Genomic DNA, 13,358 nt, shown 5'->3' with positions numbered 1-13,358 from the left:
TCAAATCCACCATGGTAATAGGGGTTTGTCCTCCTCTGGATCCTCCAGCTCCTCGTCCCGATGGAGGAGTGGCAGTTGCTCTGGTGACGGCTGGAAGCGTTACACTTGAAGAGATGCCAGGGTTTGCGGCTGCTCTGGCTCTGGTGATAGGAGGTGTCACGCCCAATGGAATATATCCTCCTGCTCCGCTGGTGCTAGTAGTAGAAGAAGTAATTCCACGAGATACATTGATGGTATTGACTGGCTGCACGGTGACACCACTGATTGGGATATCAACACCGAGAGTGTTGTCAGCACTAGTCCCGTCAGGATTGGTTGTTGATCCAGACCTAAGATCCACCATTTTCGAAATCAGTAAAATTGAATTGGTATTGAAGAAATTGACTTCACAACCGAGAGATTAATCTCCCACGGTGGTCGCCAATTGTTTATGGGTGAAAACTATTTCTGCTGGTTTTGGTAATTTGGGGTGTGTGGATGAGAAGTGAATCTAAACCCTAAACAAATGGACTGCACGGGAGTGCTTTTGATTCGAGAGATCAATCTGTACAATTCTGGCTTAAACCAAGAAATGGTCGTTCCAGACTTGCTTCGGTCACAAAGTGAAGGAGATGGGGTTGATCTTAGGGAGGGAAGCGAATAAGGTATTGAGATCGTGAAGGTGTTGGTTGTTTATGACTTGTATCAGAATACCGAACTGGCTTGCAATAATGTAAGCAAAGCTCTGTGTGTTTGAATACGTTGTATCAACACTTGGTTTCTGTCTTGTCTATGTGTGTTGTTTGGAAATAGGTGATGGACCTATTTATACAAGTCATAAAGCACAAACCTCGTCTCTCGTAGGAAATGGAGGAAGTGGAGTGATGAAGTAGTGGGGTTGTGTGTGAGTGATTGCACGATCACGTCTTGTCCCACTTCTCCCATCATCGCTAACCATCCATGTCTTCCTGACGCGTTCTTGTAAAGGCGTGTTGCACGCTGCACGCTGAAAACCGCCAGACCAATACCCCAGTATGTATCCCCCAGTTTGTGACATGATTGATTTCTCGATTGTGTGGTTTGTGGGACCCACAGAAGGTAGCATACGGTGCTAGGTTAAATAACTAAGTTATTTGGGAAACCGATATTTATGAAATATCGTGTGTATTCTACGCATGTAATGCATCGAAGATATTCAGCATGTATGAAGCATCGCTATTTTAAGGCTTAATGGAGTAAGTTACGATCAAGTGTCTTAAAATAGCATAACGTCCAACCATCTTCAAGTGATCGTTTGGAGGCTGCATGGGCGAGCCTTGCTTTGGCCGATCACTCTGTGTGGAAGAGTAGCGGACAGTGATCATGGGGATGCTTCTTTGGTCGACTAACTCCTAGCTAGGGCTGCCTAACCAAGCTGGTAGAGTTGGACGGACGAGATGATCTTATGACGCCCAACTGCGACCGTTGGTGGAATTTTAGGGTTTAAAAGAGGTGCGCAAACATCACTCTTCAGCTTGGTCGAAACCAAGCATGGGAGGTTTTTTAGGCAGGACCGACTGGGCATGTGTGTAGACGGCTTGTCGGTGTACACGTCTGTACCTCACTGTCCCATGAAAGTGTGATCTAAGCCACTCAATTTGACAGGCAAATAGGAGCGCTGAGATTGATTTGCAATAGAAATCCCATGCCGCAAAGGAGTCGGAAACCGCGCGACATGCCTTCTTCGAGCGCGCGTTTCGAGACGTCCGGCCATGTTGGTCTTGGTCGATCGGTCATGTGTGTAGATGGGCCCACGGTGATCATGTTGACATGCACGGGACCTTTTAAGTCTACGTCTACACCCTCCGTCCAAGCTTGCGAAGATGGACGCTCGCGATTGATTAGCGACACATGTAACATGCCGCAAACCCTAATTAGGGTTTTGGATCGGTCGTGTGTACACGACTTTAACCTAACGGTTTGGCAAGATATGCTCCTACTTTGGGGAGGCCGACCATGTGGGGCCCACATTGAGCCGGTGGTGAGCATGTGTGTACCTGTCCCACGGTCATAGGCTTGATCTAAGCCATTCAATCATGCAGGTGAAGTTGGATGGTCGTGATCAATTTAAGACACTAGTGTACTTTCCTGTGACCCTTAAAGCATCACGCCAGCCGAACTTCGAGCAAGCGTTTGCTCCTCCCTGGCTAGGTCGTGAGAAGGTCAGTCAAGTAAGTAGAAAGGGGGGACCGCCGGTGTGCAGGACAACGCTTGTCCAACCGATCATGGGACGATCTATGCCGTCCAACCATGCGGGCGAAGTTGGACGGCCGCGATCTGTTTTGAGACCGACATTGGCAGTCTTGTGCGTACAAGCTTTTCCAATCTGCTCCACACCAGCCCAACCATCCTACTTTTGTCTGGCCTTCGGTGGTTGTTTGGGAGGCGTGGTATGTATTCGAACGACCAGGGATAAAACGGGCCCGCTGGTGGTCATTAAGGTGGTAGCCTGCTCCTTCCTAGGATCGTCCAGGATGGTTAAATCATGCGGCCAACTTGCGTGGTCGTGATTGTTTCTGAGACTGACACGGGAAGTCCAGATATGCTCAATCGGGCTAGTATAACACATCGAGAGATCTCAATCGGGATAGTATAACACACCGAGATATATATGCTCAATCGGGCTAGTATAACACACCGAGAGATGTAGCATGTACGGGTATCTCATGCATGCCTCACTATTGGTACTTGGAGATTCGCGTTACTCTGCTAAGAGCAACACTCAGTCGTCATGCCACACCAATAATGAGAGTTCCGTGGGAACAACACAGGAAATACAAGGCTAATCATGCATTATAAATAATGCTAAAAAATTTCACAGGTTTTTTTGGGATTGTTGCTACATGCTCCATCCTGGATTAATTTTTTGTATTTTAATTCACATAATACTGGGATTGTTGCCACATTCTCCATTCTAGGTGAATTAGTAAAGTGAAGAAGTATTCATCACTCGGATAGCTTTATCCTCTGCAGGATGTCAGCGTATTAAGTTCGGCTTTTACAATTTTAGCCTTGAACAAAAATCCACCATCAACACATGTGCAACACGTTTTTAGGCAAAGGGGAACCGATCCTATGGACATGTGCAACACATTCAAGTTACATACCATATATATGTGGGGAACCGATTCTAGTACCTAGCCAACCGAATTTTGGAAAGCTAGTGTGACTATGCTCATTACTCACATGGAGGTAGAACCGGAACTTGTTTTGGTAGAACCGTGAAATCCATGATTTGTGATTGAGTGTTCTTGATCAATCACATAGTTCTTGAAAGTCAGATGAACCAATTCTAAATTTGTTTGGAAGTGTGACAAATCAGTTTCAAGGTTGTAAGTATGAAAGAGGACTTACAAAGTACGGATGTCGACATACTTTTAACATGTGTAGTAACGCTAATCTTTAATTGTTCAAAGTTATTCCTTAATAGCTCAAGAAAGAAAATCCTAGGATCGAAACATAAATAAGTTAAGAATCTTTTATTTAAGGTTTTTAATTTTATTTTAGGAAAATGAGAATTAGTAATGTACATTTACTAGTTGAAGATTTTCCAAAGAGATTTTCGATCAACATTTTGGACAGAGCATTTCCAGGAATTATGGAAACCGAATTTGGAATATACTGCATACCTTGATAATATTTTCGGTTTTGGAAATTCCTTGGTGTCCAAACTTCCTTGTCTATAAATACTTGAAGTTTGCATTTCTAGCAAACTAATCCTTCGTGACAGCAAACTTCCTCGGTTGTGTTGTTACCGGTGAAGCCGCCTATTCGGAGAGGAGAGTAACCTAATTAGGTGAAATCTCTTACGACCGCTCAGTTTAAAGTATTCTTTGGGATTGAGAAGCTCTATTAGTACCGATGGTGGGAAAACTAGATAATTGCGGTTTATCTTGTGTTGTCGATAGATTTGATTGACTAGCGGTGGTTGAACTTTGATTGCACATAGTTTGTTTATGCTTGAGAATCTTCTCTTCTGATATAAGATTCACTCAAACTAGATCGAAGTTTCTACAGGGATCTTTAGACTGTTTGTAGATCTAAAGACGTCTTGTGATAATCCATTGTTAACAGACTCCATTTTGTGCGTGATTGATCACAAGAGATTCAAGTTGTTGTGCGCAAGAGTTTATTAAAAATCTAAGAAGATTTGAAGACAAAGAAGATATTGAAGATTTCTGATTTTGGGTTCATAATCTTTGGTGTGCACAATACTTGTTTCGGTATAGAGGATCCAACTATAATCGGTTTATCCTTGTGGTAGATTAGATTGATTAGTTGTGTAGATCGACATCAATACTATTCTTTGTGATTAAAAGTATTGATTGCAAAATCTTAACAATTACTTCGGTAGTTGATCATAAGATATATCTAAGAGCCTGACAAAGGAGTTTATTGAGATAAACAGAAGAGCCTTTGTCGAACTCACATCACTTGGTTGAGAAGAGTTGCTACCAAACAGATTTGTTGTTACTTTACGGTTTGGAATAAGAACCAAAGGAATTGTTCCAAGTACGTGACTTATTCATAAGTTGGAGGCGTGGGAATACAGACGGAACTAGGTGAACTATAGGTTTAGTTGCTTGGTCTCAACTATACGAAGTTGGTTTGATTTTGTATAGCGGCTTAATCCTGAGAGTATTCAGTTCTTGACAAGGTCCCGGGGTTTTTCTACATTTGCGGTTTCCTCGTTAACAAAATCTTGCTGTGTCATTTACTTTTATTTTCCGTAATTATATTTGTTTGTTATTATAATTTAAAGTAAATTACACAAACGTTAATTCCTATTACTTGATAGTAATCTTATTGTGTTTGGTTAAGTCCGAACCTATTATCAAGTAAACATAATTTGTTGTTGTATTGTCTCGATCTCGTATCCATAGACGATCACACGAAGTGTGAACCGATTAGTTGTATTTTCTCAACTCAGTCCATAGACAATCACTTTATGAGAAAGGACTTACAGGTAGGAAAAGTTTTAGCTTGAGGTATATTTGGGTACCCTCGCCTTTTCAATTGGCTTGGACCTAATTTAGAAGGTCACAGGGACATGAAATTGGGTACCAATCGGTCTCGGCATTGGATAGATCTTGGGTCTGTGAAAACAGCCACCAAGTGGTGATGTTGTCGTTGATTCGGCAGAGATGGATGGTTGTGATTTGAGAGCCTAAAGGGTTTGTGAATGTGATTTGTGTGCAGTGTATATCTTATAAGACATTGCAGGATAAGGAAGATATATAAACGTGAAGAAAAATACATAGAAAAGCTATCTTTGATGACCAGAGAAGACGCATACAGAGTGCTTGATAGAAACAGCAGCAACTCTGTTAGCTGCTCAGGGTTTATTCTCAACCCCTTCTTTCTTTTAAAACAATCTTTTAAGCCACTGATTTTATTGTTAAGATTAACTTTATTATGAGTAGCTAAACAATCTTTGATTGAGGGTGATTTCAAAGCCCAGAATATGAACTCATAATTGATATGCAAAAGCTCGTTTTCTCGCAATCATTTCATTATTGCTTAATTTCTACTATGCTGATAATGCTTATGGATTATTTGTTAATAGTTTAAGTTCAAAATTAAATCGTTAGTTCATAATTCTATTGCTAGTTTAGATTTTCTTCGACCCGTAATTGTTTAGAAATATAAACACAAGTAACAATATATGGGTATTGATGATGAGACTTTGTTAAGTACCCATATGTAAAAATTGACACTAGTAGGTAATTCATGCTTTTGATTTTATCACTAAGAACAACCTTATCTCATAAAACGTAAAACACTTGTTTAAGTCACACCTAAAGAGCGTACTTCTAAGAAACTTTACAAGTAGAATCTGGTAATCGAGCGCTTCCTTATCCGGTGAACTTAAGCGATAATAGCGGAATAATTGAGTGTACTAATTATTCTAGGGTTGTTAGTAATGAGATAATGCGAAGAACATGGTTATATATCAATTAGGTTTATATTTCGTGGCCGAGAATGAATCCTTATTCATCTCATATTTGAATACAACTTTGTGATTTTCAGAGTTTCTCCTCTTTGCTAAGAATAGTTTTATAACAACTTTTGCTCAATACCTCCCTTGGGAAAGAATCTGCTTTCATTATTACTTGCTAGTATAAAGAGAAGTAGAAAATATTATTTGCGAGTTGACACCTTGTCACCTTTCCTTATAAGTAGTGGACGTAGTAAAGGGATGGAAAGATGGATATTATGGAGGTAATGGTAAGGTCATGCCCGCTATGCTTGGGAAGTTTCTGGAAACTCCTAGACCCTTAACCCACCATCTCTTCAACTTCTCTAATCGTCACCACTACTTGTTACTTTCTCATCATGGGGTGTTGCCACGCCAGATGTTGCTATAAACCACCAGATTAATACCCCATGAAGAATATCCCAATGTGACATGTTTTGATGTTTCATAGGAATTAGTGGAGTCATATACTACCTCTTTTCCTGGCTAAGTCGTAGCTATGATGTGCTAGGTATCATCCCAGTATAGGCTAATTAGTATCAAGTCTCAATGGAGTGGTACTGAGAGCCTAATAATGAGTCATACAATCATATCCATGACCAAACTGAAATTTAGAGATGTCAACTTAGTGAAAGCCACAATGTGTTGATATTATGGCTTGTCATGCCTAAATTAGAGGCAAAGCCATGGTATGGTGGCTTTTAGGGCTTAACCATGCTTGGCCAAGGTCTAAAAACAAGAAGAATCACTATGTCGTGGATTTTGAGGCTTGGCCAAGGCCTAAAAACAAAGTAGAGCAATGGTTCTATGGATTTTGAGGCTTTTCCAAGCTTGGCCAAGGTCTAAAAATAAGGGAGAGCCACAACATCGTGGATTTTGTTGCTTGGCCAAGATTTTCCAAGGCCTAAAAACAAGGGAGAGTCATGGTTCCGTGACTTTTGAAGCTTGGCCAATGCCTAAAACAAGGGAGAGTCGCCGCATAATCGCTTTGGTGGCTTGGACAAGGCCTAAAAACAAGGGGGAGGCATGGTGTCGTGGATTTTGAGGTTTGGCCAAGGCCTAAAATCATGGGGAGGGGGGGCATGGTGCCGTGGCTTTTGAGGCTTGGCCAAGCTTGGATCCTTATTTGCTTTCTTTAAATGAGGATCTCGTCATCGGGTCGAATGTTGATTCTGGATGTGTTGACGTTGGTAGTATGAGGAACGTTGGTTGGGTTCATCAGAACTTCACTGGTGTTGCAATTTGTTGTTCACTCTTTTCTGGTACCAGGTCAGGAGATAGACGAACTTCTCGTTTATCGCTTTGGACGTGGGCCCTAGAGGTGTCAGTATCAGCAATAACTTTGGAGGCATTTCTGGCTTGCTCCATATGATACTTGTGTTGCTCTTGAGGCGGATGCTCCATTTGAGTTTTGAGAGGAGCGAGTACTCCCTTATGAGTGTTAGCCACGTCTGCTTGTGCTTCAGCAAGGGTCTCTTATCAGATCTGCGAGACTTGGTGAAACTTGGCCATCCATGGCGTTTCCAGTAGTACTGATTGAAAAAGGAGTGTTGGTGTTTTTGATAAAAACATTTTGAGGAATGGAACACCAGAATTAAGATTGGTTGCAAAACCATAATTGAGTTTAATGACTGAACTAGATATAGGATCGATCCATGAGATCTGTACGTGATGCTTATCTAGAGAGTAAGATCGCCTTCAGATCCATGGAATAAACGATCATACTTGATGAGAACATAAAAAGAAAACGTCGAAGGGAAAGATGAAAAACAAAGAAAAACTGGAAAGACCTTTTGCCGGGACAAAAGCCCATGTTTCTAGCGCCAAACTGTGAGCAATGAGATTATGAAGTTGATCTAAGTGTCACAATCAATATTCTCAATAAAGTAAGTTAACGTGGTCGGTATATGACCGTAAATAAATGATAATCTTCGAGTAAACATAATTACATATCAACGTGAACATTATGTAACCTAAAAAGATGATATGAGTGCAGTCATATAAAGAACAGAAAGTAAATGCAAGAAAGTAAATGACATGATGATTTATGTGGTTTGGCTATGCGTGCTCTAAGGGGGTATTACGAGAGTTTCACTATGTGATTAAGATAACTACAAGGTTATGTCTAATGACTTTGGGTAGTCATGGAAAGATGGGAATACAAAGTGACCACTCTCACTTAGTACTTACTTTCTCCCTCCTAATACACTTCCTCTCTGTCCAAAATTGCTAAGCCCTTGTCCACGGATGAAGTTGGGTATATCTATAGAGCTTTCGAATATGTCCTACCGATACAGCTATTATGCGCTTTCTCGATCACTATGTCGCGGTATGCTACTTTGGATTTTCGGTGTCCGATGTTACTTCTTCCTCTGATGCTAGCCATACAATGACTTCCACATGTTATTTTCTCGTTGCATTTGATGCTGGTGGTTGGCTCAACCCACGCTTAGACAGCTGTCGAAGGTGTCTCAATGTTAGTTAAATCATATCTGGTTCGTCCATTTTAAATCTGTCTGTAGATGAGATAAAGCAGAACTTAGGTATGTTAGTACGTTAAGCATGTACACCTTAATCAGATGCGCCCAAGGAGTATGGCTTCCACGCGATCATCTTAATTGCCACGTGTAGGGTGGTAAGTAAGAAGAAACTAGAGAACAATTACATCTCTACGTTGTGGACAAAAACTATCAGGTCAGCTATCTTAGCATACGAATTAGAGAATTTAGCTCTGGGGAAATTTAGGTTCGGTTAGGAAAAACCGAAAAAAAGAAGAAATACTAAGACAACATTTTGAGATGACAGAGAGATAGCATACAGTTGCAAGCATACACCAACCATCATCAAAAAGAATTCAAAGAAGAATGAGTAAAGGCATTCGGTTGTGGACCCCACAAGAGGAGGGAACCATCTCACCAGTTCCCGCCATAAACCACGCTCTTCATTTATGTTCCCTGCTTGGATTGCCTTTTTCTTTCAATTAAATATATCTCTTTCCCCCTTTTTCTCTTGCTTTTTGTCTTTACAGAGTTAAAAGTTAAAAACAGTGCTCAACTTTTTAAGAATTCAACATACCATGTTCATCATTAAACCCCAATTATCTAAATATCCTGTACTCATTCTCACTAATCCGATATCTAACAATTCCCTTCTCTTTTCCCCATTAAAGTACACCAATAACCACAGAGAAATTAAACTAAAATGATTCAAGATGAACTAATAATAGTAGTATACTACTAACAGCATCTATATTTTCTAGTGCTGCCATTTTGTTTTCCCTGGACTTTGTTCATAATTATCATCGTTCTTTTCTTTGCCACTATTATCTGACTATTTGTTAACAGAAAGTTTCAAAACTACTTTAAAATGTTTATCATACTTTCACACTCTCGTGTTGAAATTATCAGGCTCATGCTAGGCCAAGATACTAAATCAATATGTGATATCCCGCAAGACCTGACCGGATGTGGATTTTGAAAATGGCATGATTCGGTAGGCTTTGGTGTTAAACTCTGCCTGATACCTCATTCAACTCAAAACTGATGCGGATTTTAAAGCCCTCCGAAAATGTATCAGGTATCCTATGTTGTACGGAGGCTCTCAAAACAGTCACGCATCCGACGTTTGGAATCGGATGCGAATCGGGCAGTCGCGGTCACATCATGCCATATACAATTATAGCATAAATGCGTAGTAGTATTGCCCAAAATTTTGGTATATACAAGTCTTTTTTTTTAAGAAAACTTAGGCGGAGCCTAAGGATTTGGATTACTAATAATGCAAGTGTGGTCATTGTTTAGACAAACATTAGACCCACTGCTAAGGTTCTTACAAGTTATACCCAAATTCAAAGCTTGGAGATTTTGGGTTCTATGTAACAGTTTAAAAAACAAAAGTTACAGGTTTGATATGTAATAGGAATTCTTCATTCGATGTCTGTTTTTCCTTGTGGTAGTTTCTACTGAATCTTCCTTTGATTGCTTGGATGTAGAGAGTGTTGAAGTGCTCTAGGATTTCACTTGTTTCAGCATGTATTTCTATGTTCATGTGCTGCTTTTCCTCTGCCCATTGAAAGGCTAAGTCTGCTCCTCCTGTGGCTCCTTCTGCTCCCCACTGTCATGTGTGTCCTCTGCTATCAACATAGTTGCCTGCAAAATCAGTAATAGTTAGTGCAGAGAAAAACTGATAAGTGCTGGGATCCTGAATAGTACAGATTTTGATTAAGAAACCAAAGCTTTGCTTGTGTTGTTGGATCCCAAAAATAGTTTCAGGAGTAGCTATATGGGACTCATTCTCAATGATATGCCCCTGAGTATTCAAGGCATAGAAATGTAACTTGTGAATTTTGTTATGATCACAGAGATGTTGTTGAATGCTGAGAGTAGTATTCTTAGCATTAGGAGAGATGTTTTGGAAAACTAGATCACATCTAGCCTTCCAAATGAACCAACAAGTGGTAGCATAGATGCAGACATTATGACTGATGTTCGCGTTGTGAAACCAGTCATTAAACCAGTCCATGAAAACAGTATGGTGATCAAATAAGCCATGATTTCCATCTAACATTTGCTGCCAGACTTCAGTGGCAGCAGGGCAGTTGAGGAACATGTGTGTCATAGATTCCTCCCCATAGTTGCATAATTTGCATATGGAATCAATATAGTGGAGAATGCTTGCAGTTTTGGCATTAGTTGGAAGAATTTCATGAGCACATTTCCAGAGAAAATTTTTGACAGCTGGTGCCACTTCCAAGTTCCATATAGCTCTCCAGTCTCTTGTTGTTTGATCATTTCTATAGAGATTCTCTATTTTGGATTTGTATAAAGCTTTAACAGAGAATTTTCTTGTGTTGTTGACTTTCCAGTGAATACTCTCTTCTTCTCTGGGGTGAATATCAAGATTAATGATGACTTGAGCAGTGTCAGAGCTAAAGATTTGCTGAATGAGCTGAATATTCCATTCCCTTTGATCTGTCATTAGGTGAGCTAGCAGTTAGATATCATTGGGGCAGTTAGCAGGTTTGATGAGTTTGTTAGTTGAAGTAGGTATCCAAAAGTCCTCCCAAATTTTTATTGTGTTGCCATTTCCTATTCTCCATTCACAGTGTTGCTGAATGTTCAGAATACCCTCTAAAACCCCGTTCCATATCCAGGAGTCTCCATCTTTAGCTTTGGTGTTCATGCTGAAAACATTTCTTCCCAATAAATATTTGGCATCCATTAGTTGGTACCAGAGAGAATCCTTGTCCTGCTCCAATCTCCATCCTATTTTTATTATCATGACACTGTTGAAAAGCTCCATATTCATAAAACCTAATCCGCCAAACTCCTTAGGTTTGCAAATGGTTGTCCAGGATTTTGGGTAGTAGCCTGTGGGGTTTTCCAGGTTCTTTCCCCAGAAGAAATCTCTTTGCAGTTTGTTCATATCTTGACAGGTTTGCTTTGGGATTCTGAAACAATTCATTCGATAGATGCTCGCTATAGAGGTGACAGATTTTATTATAACTTCTCTTCCAGCTGGGTTCAGTGGGGAATTCTTCCATCTAGACAGGTTTCTCTTCATCTTATCCACTCCTGGTTTGAAAGATTGGATCTTGCTTCTATGGGTAAATAAAGGAGAGCCTAGATACTTGTCATTTGTAGGTAGAATTTGAACTCCAAGCAGCTTGCAGATAATAGGCATAAGAGTTGGATCAGTGTCTTTGCTGAAGAAGACTCCTGATTTGCTGAAGTTGATGAGTTGGCCAGAAGTATCTCCAAAAATGTTGAGGATATCCTTGAGATTCTGTACTTCAATAGTGTTTGCCTTACAGAAAACCATACAATCGCCAGCAAAGAGGAGATGATTTATGGATGGGGCATTTCTACAAATTTTTACTCCAGAGATGAGACCCAACTCTTCAGCATGAGATAAGGTTCTGGATAGATCCTCCATGCAGAAAAGAAACAGGTAAGGAGACAGGGATCTCCTTTCTTGAGTCCTCTAGTAGGGTTGAAGAATTTGTCAGGGGAGCCATTTAGAAGGACAGCAGTAGAGGTAGTGGATATGCATTGCATAATCTTGTTGCTCCATTCAGAGTTGAAGACAATTTTGACCATAATTGTATGCAGAAACTTCCAGTCCACTCTGTCAAAGGATTTAGCCATATCAATCTTGATCCCCATACTTCCTTTGTTGCCTTTAAGACCTCTTCTGGTTCTCATGTGGTGAATAATTTCATGTACAATGGCTATATTATCAGCTATTTGTCTTCCTGGTATGAAGGCAGATTGGTAGGGAGATATGATTTTGTTGAGGTATGGTTTCATTCTTTGGGCTAGCAGTTTGGATATGATTTTGTAAGTGGTGTTACAGAGGCTAATGGGTCTGAAATGGCTGGGACTAGTAGGGTTATCAATTTTGGGTATCAAGGATATGAAGGTTGAGTTCATTTCTTTGAGAAGGTATCCTGACTTGAAGAAATGTTGGACCATTTTAACTAGGTCCTCTCCTATAATGTCCCAATTTTCTTGGAAGAAGTTAGGTGGGAAGCCATCTGGTCATGGAGCTTTATCTTTGGCCATGCTAAAGAGAATAGCTTTGACCTCACTATCTTCAGGATTTCTATTGAGATTTTTGTTATCTTCAGTGGTTATGACTGTAGGAATGAGGTTAAGGATTTCAGCATTCATAGAAGGGGATTCTGAAATAGCCATTTTTGAGAAGTGGTTGGTGAAGCATTGCTTTATGTCTTGGTAGTTTTCAATCCAGTTTCCAGAGCTATCTTGGATGGTATCTATCTTGTTCCTCCTTAATCTGCTTTTTGTAGTTATGTGGAAATAACTTGTATTCTTATCTCCCAATTTGATATATTGGTCTCTTCTTTTGATTTTCCAAAATTTTTCTTCAATGTCTTGCCATTCTCTGAGAACTTTCATTGCAGTTTATAAGGCCTTACTTCTGTCCTGATTGAAGTAGTTTTCTTGTAGCCAATGCAGATGTTGCTTACATTCTTCAATGTTTGTCTTTATGTTGCCATAGACTTCTTTGTTCCAGATTTTGAGTTTCAGCTTGACCTCTTTGAGTTTTCTAGCGATTAGAAAAGCGCTAGAACCAGATAAGTTCTTCTGCCAACATTCAAAAATGATATCCTTACAATCCTTATGGTCTAGCCAAGGACCAAAGAACTTGAAAGGGATTTTACCAGTATTCCAGTGCGGATTAGTGTTAAGTAAAATGGGATGGTGATCAGAGCCAATAACTAACAAATTAGTGATAGTAGAGTTTGGATATAGGAGGAGCCAGGACTCAGTGGTTAATCCTCTATCCAATCTCTGCTCAGTGAGAGCAGACCCACTTCTCTTATTTGTCCAAGTGAAAGGGC

The 13,358-nt window shown here is 40.2% G+C and overlaps 1 protein-coding gene across 1 annotated transcript; it reads right to left on the bottom strand.

The window, feature by feature from the left end:
- Nucleotides 1-10,111: 10,111 nt before the first annotated feature.
- On the bottom strand, nt 10,112-10,972 carry LOC113354327. Its single transcript, XM_026597687.1, has one exon. It carries the CDS (start codon nt 10,970-10,972, stop codon nt 10,112-10,114), a length of 861 nt encoding a protein of 286 aa, XP_026453472.1.
- Between the last annotated feature and the right edge of the window lie 2,386 nt (nt 10,973-13,358).

This window comes from Papaver somniferum, chromosome 1, assembly GCF_003573695.1.
Source record: "Papaver somniferum cultivar HN1 chromosome 1, ASM357369v1, whole genome shotgun sequence".
Classification (NCBI taxonomy): Eukaryota; Viridiplantae; Streptophyta; class Magnoliopsida; order Ranunculales; family Papaveraceae; genus Papaver; species Papaver somniferum.
This window is presented reverse-complemented; position numbering and strand designations above follow the sequence as displayed.